Source organism: Cherax quadricarinatus, chromosome 29 (assembly GCF_038502225.1).
Source record: "Cherax quadricarinatus isolate ZL_2023a chromosome 29, ASM3850222v1, whole genome shotgun sequence".
Classification (NCBI taxonomy): Eukaryota; Metazoa; Arthropoda; class Malacostraca; order Decapoda; family Parastacidae; genus Cherax; species Cherax quadricarinatus.
This window is the reverse complement of record NC_091320.1, coordinates 34,099,870-34,105,046: the sequence shown is the minus strand read 5'-3', so window position 1 is coordinate 34,105,046 and position 5,177 is coordinate 34,099,870. Positions and strand designations below refer to the sequence as shown.

The following is a 5,177-nucleotide window of genomic DNA, read 5'->3' as shown; positions in this document are numbered from 1 at the left end:
AAAACTGGTCAATTACAAGAACTCATTTAAAATTAATTCCTTTCGAACAAAAATTCTTATACGTTTAAAGATTTGTTTATTCATTTACATTATTGCAAAAAAAAAATAATAATTTTGTACCAAAAGAACCATAGAAAACTTACCTAACCTTATTATAATAATCGCAATTTAATTTAGCCTAACCCAGCTAAATATAATTTACAATAATTTAATATTAAATACAACGAAATATATTTTTTTCATTGGGTTCAGAATGATTTTTGTGAAATTATTGCATACACAAATTTTCGCTTTCTTTATTCGGCAAGAGAAGCGTTGTTATTTAAGCCATAATCGCAAGTTTTACCTCTTCGGTACGACATATATATGGAGCAGTGGAGGTCCCGGGAAAGATCCTTGCGGAACACCTTTCGTCACGCTATTTCATCACCTTATCTCTTCCCTCACTATTACTTTTTTTTCCACTTTGATATTCCTTGATCAGTTGCAACTGTTATTGTCGTCTCTTCCTCTGTAGGAATTAGACGCTTGTGATGCACGCTTTTAAATGACTCATTAATATCTAAGAATGCGAAGCTCACTCAGCCTTGTGTTCATAGTATCATATATTTTACCATATATAAAGGAAGTCCGGTAGATTTATGGAATAGTTCTCTAATCCCATGATCGCTCTAGTCTTTCATGACGTTTTTCTTCGGGCATTTCATTACTTTCTTTATCTTCCGCGTCTATTATCAAAGATATATTAATTAAGTAAACCGGCTTGCTGCCTTTCTATACCTTGTGTATATAATATAATAACGTCTGTCGTTTACAGTTTTTGGAAGGTTGCCTGTTGTTAATGACTGTTGTAGAATTCCGCTAGTGTTCCATTGTTTTCAACTTGACCAGTTTGATTAGGAAAAAGGGAAGGATGCAGCAGAGAAAGTTGGATGCGAGATGGGGCAAGGACAGGTATGAGAAACATGGTACGGAATATAGAAGAGGATAACAAAGGTTGCAGATCGGGAAGTTCAAGAGCAGGAGTTATTAGAGGTCGTGTTAACTCCATGTATGAAGTTAACTTTCACTACATCCCCTTTTAATGCATTCCCTTCGTTTACTACCCTCACAGTGAAAGGATTCTTTCATATGTCCTTCTAGCTCATTTGAAGATCTAGTCTACATTTATGTGCGCCTCGTTCTGTTTCCTTCCTCTTCTTTGTGTGCGTTTGTGTGTACTCACCTAATTGTGGTTGCTGGGGTAAAGTCTCATCTTCTGGCTCCGCCTCTCTGCTGGCTGCTACTGGTTACGCTCACCAGCGGAAGGCCTCGGTCAGATGACCAAAAGCTCCAGTGGCGGGTAATCATATGACTGAGACCCGCGTCAGGAAACACTTGTCCTGTTTCCTGACGAATTTTACCTAACTCAACTCTGTCCTGGCTCTGTGTGTGTATATACTCACCTAACTGTGGTTGCAGGGGTCGAGTCATAGCTCCTGGCCCCGCCTCTTCACTGGTTGCTACTAAGTCCTCTCCTTGCTCCATAAGCTTTTTCAAATCTCGCGTGTGTGTGTGTGTGTGTGTGTACTCACCTATTTGTACTCACCTATTTGTGGTTGCAGGGGTTGAGTCTTAGCTCCTGGCCCCGCCTCTTCACCGGTTGCTACTGGGTCCTCTCTCTCCCCGCTCCATGAGCTTCATCAAACCTCGTCTTAAAACTGTGTATGGTTCCTGCCTCCACTACGTCATTTTCTAGGCTATTCCACTGCCTTACAACTCTATGACTGAAGAAATACTTCCTAATATCTCTCCGACTCATTTGTGTCTTCAACTTCCAATTGTGACCTCTTGTTTCTGTGTCCCCTCCCTGGAACATCCTGTCTTTGTCCACCTTGTCTATTCCGCGCAGTATTTTATATGTCGTTATCATGTTTCCCCTGACCCTCCTGTCCTCCAGTGTCGTCAGGCCGATTTCCCTTAACCTTTCTTTATAGGAGATTCCCCTTAGCTCTGGAACTAACCTTGTCGCAAACCTTTGTACTTTCTCTAGTTTCTTGACGTGCTTTATCAAGTGCGGGTTCCAAGCAGGTGCTGCATACTCCAGTATGGGCCTGACATACACGGTGTACAGCATCTTGAACGATTACTTACTAAGGTATCGGAACGCTGTTCTCAGGTTTGCCAGGCGCCCATATGCTGCAGCAGTTATCTGGTTGGTGTGTGCTTCCGGAGACATGTTCGGTGTTATACTCACCCCAAGATCTTTCTCATTGAGTGAGGTTTGCAGTCTTTGGCCACCTAGCCTATACTCTGTCTGCGGTCTTCTGTGCCCTTCCCCTATCTTCATGACTTTGCATTTGGCGGGATTAAATTCGAGAAGCCATTTGCTGGACCAGGTGTCCAGTCTGTCCAGGTCTCTTTGAAGTCATGCCCGGTCCTCATCTGATTTAATTCTCCTCATTAACTTCACATCATCTGCAAACAGGGACACTTCTGAGTCTAACCCTTCCATCATGTCGTTCACATATACCAAAAATAGCACTGGTCCTAGGACCGACCCCTGTGGGACCCCGCTCGTCACAGGTGCCCACTGTGATACATCATTACGTACCATGACTCGTTGTTGCCTCCCTGTCAGGTATTCTCTGATCCATTGCAGTGCCCTTCCTGTTATATGCGCCTGATCCTCTAGCTTCTGCACTAATCTCTTGTGAGGAACTGTGTCAAAGGCCTTCTTGCAGTCCAAGAAGATGCAATCAACCCACCCCTCTCTCTCGTGTCTTACTTCTGTTACTTTATCGTAAAACTCCAGAATGTTTGTGACACAGGATTTGCCTTCCATGAATTCGTGCTGGTTGGCATTTATACTCTTGTTCCGTTCCAGGTGCTCCACCACTCTCCTGATAATCTTCTCCATAACTTTGCATACTATACACGTCAATGACACAGGTCTATAGTTTAGTGCCTCTTTTCTGTCTCCTTTTTTATAAATGGGAACTACATTTGCAGTCTTCCATACCTCAGGTAGTTGCCCAGTTTCCAGGGACGTGTTGAAGATTGTGGTAAGTGGCACGCACAGCATATGTGTGTGTGTGTGTGTGTGTGTGTGTGTGTGTGTGTGTGTGTGTGTGTGTTTGAGTGAGTGTAGTGTGTGGCAAATGTCAGAGATACCGTTCTACTATCGCACATAATTGCTTGGCAGAAAAAATAATTCCACGTCAAATAATAACAATATTACTCTCCTTAACATTTCTTAGGTAAACTGTGTCCAATCCTCGTCAACCTGTGGTCGAGGTCCTTCCTTTCAGAGTAACAGAAACTCAACTTTCTACTACTGTCAAGTCACAATGTGGAACAGATAACATTGCATTCTTCCTGATACCATAACATTCCAGAGAACAATAGCAAATAATAAGATATACAACTGAAGCCATGCCAAGATGAGCTGCGGTTTAAAAACCACGTTGAAAAAATTCATCAGCTATAATGCGAGTGAAGATTTCCAAGCCAGAGTTTTTTCTCTGCACGAAGAGGCCACTAGTGACGGTGGCCTCAGGTTTGTCCCTAAAAAAGGCATCAGAGACGATGGCCTCAAGTTTCTTGCCCCTAAAGAGGCCACTTGAGATGGTGACGAACAAGTAAATATACATGTACACCTCAAGACAACTAATCCGCAAATTTTAAACGAGACCTACACTACTTTTCGGCCCGTGCTAAATCATTGTCAAAGTCGCGAGTGAGAACGATCTACGGCAGACTAACAGGGCGTAAAGATTTTTTCTAATTTGTGAATGAGTTGTGAACTGTTCCGGCACCCACAACCCTCTCTAAATCTTTGCCTTGCAGTCTGTATGATCCTTATAGGTTTAGTGCTTTCATTAATAATAATAATAATATTATTGCTTTTACTATTACTACTACTACTAATAATAATACTCAAATTAGCTTAAAATACATAATTTCTCCCCACAATGCACATTTACAAATAAATTAATAACAAACAAATATATCATTGAATACCATGAGCAGCCGCGTCTTACCTGCGGAGCAACAGCAGACTTGCCCTCCTCCTCTGAGCTGTGGATATCTTCTTTTGGTGTCTCACGCTGCTGGGATCTCTTGTCCTTGGGTAGCTCCGGCGTGTTTTGCTTGAGCGAGAGAACTTTCTCGGGGAGGGCGTGGCCCTTGCCTGTCTGAGGTGATACGCTGATGGTGTGTACAGCAGCGTCATGAGTGCTGCTCCTGCTGCTGGTCTGCGGGCTCGCTGTGGCTTCGCCTTCTTCAGTTACTCCGACGAAGGCTGGATTGTCGTGCCCCCACGAGGCGATGGTGTCGTCCTCGTCTTCATGTCTCTTTCTGTATCGTTCACCTACCACTGGGCTCTTCGAGGAAGGCATCGCTCTGTTTCCTCCACCAGTTGAAGCTCTTCCAAGCAAGATCCAAATATAAGGCAGCAACAGCCTTCAGAGGCACTCGTGAGCGATCGTTCCTTATTTTCAAAACGCAATCACCGTATCATATTTAATGTGAAGCGCAAAACCTGTGTAGGTTATTAAGCACCACGGCTAATGGAGGTTCAGTGGTCCGTCGGCTAATCACTAAAACAAAGTTACAATACCGCAGCCACTCTAAGTTACCTCTGAACAGCCACTTCAGTTACCTCTTCGCACCGTCAAGTCCAAGCACTGAGTGGTCACACCAGCCTCCCATGGAAGGCTGCGCTCACTACCTTGTCTCAGCACCAAGTGATCTTACCAACCATTCTCGTTACTCAGTGATAATTTCCTAGCGTGGAGACTCCATGACGTGGGAATACCTGATTGGTTCTTGCTCTTTTATATATATATATATATATATATATATATATATATATATATATATATATATATATATATATATATATATATATATATATATATATATATATATATATATATATATATATATATATATATATATATATATATATATATATATATATATATATAAATATATATATATATATATATGTTATTGCTTCTGTTCTCGTAGTAGCTAACATATTTTTTAAGCAAAAGCATGTGTTCTTCAAAATATATATTTAATTTTGTGTTTTAAGGAAGTCCACCTGAGGCCAGACAGTTTTTTTTCGGCGTTCATTATCGACACTCAAAGTCATTTATTATTATAAATTCTTACTAGCAGCATTTATCCAT

General features: G+C 41.6%; 1 protein-coding gene across 1 annotated transcript in view; it reads right to left on the bottom strand.

Moving 5' to 3' along the window:
- The window catches only part of LOC128690442 (facilitated trehalose transporter Tret1), a 31,256-nt gene extending 26,541 nt beyond the window's left edge, over window positions 1-4,715 (bottom strand). The window contains exon 1 of the mRNA XM_070089698.1: window positions 4,023-4,715. Coding sequence (XP_069945799.1) covers window positions 4,023-4,379 — 357 coding nt within the window. The 5' untranslated portion in view covers window positions 4,380-4,715. The remainder of the gene's footprint in view (window positions 1-4,022) is intronic.
- Between the last annotated feature and the right edge of the window lie 462 nt (window positions 4,716-5,177).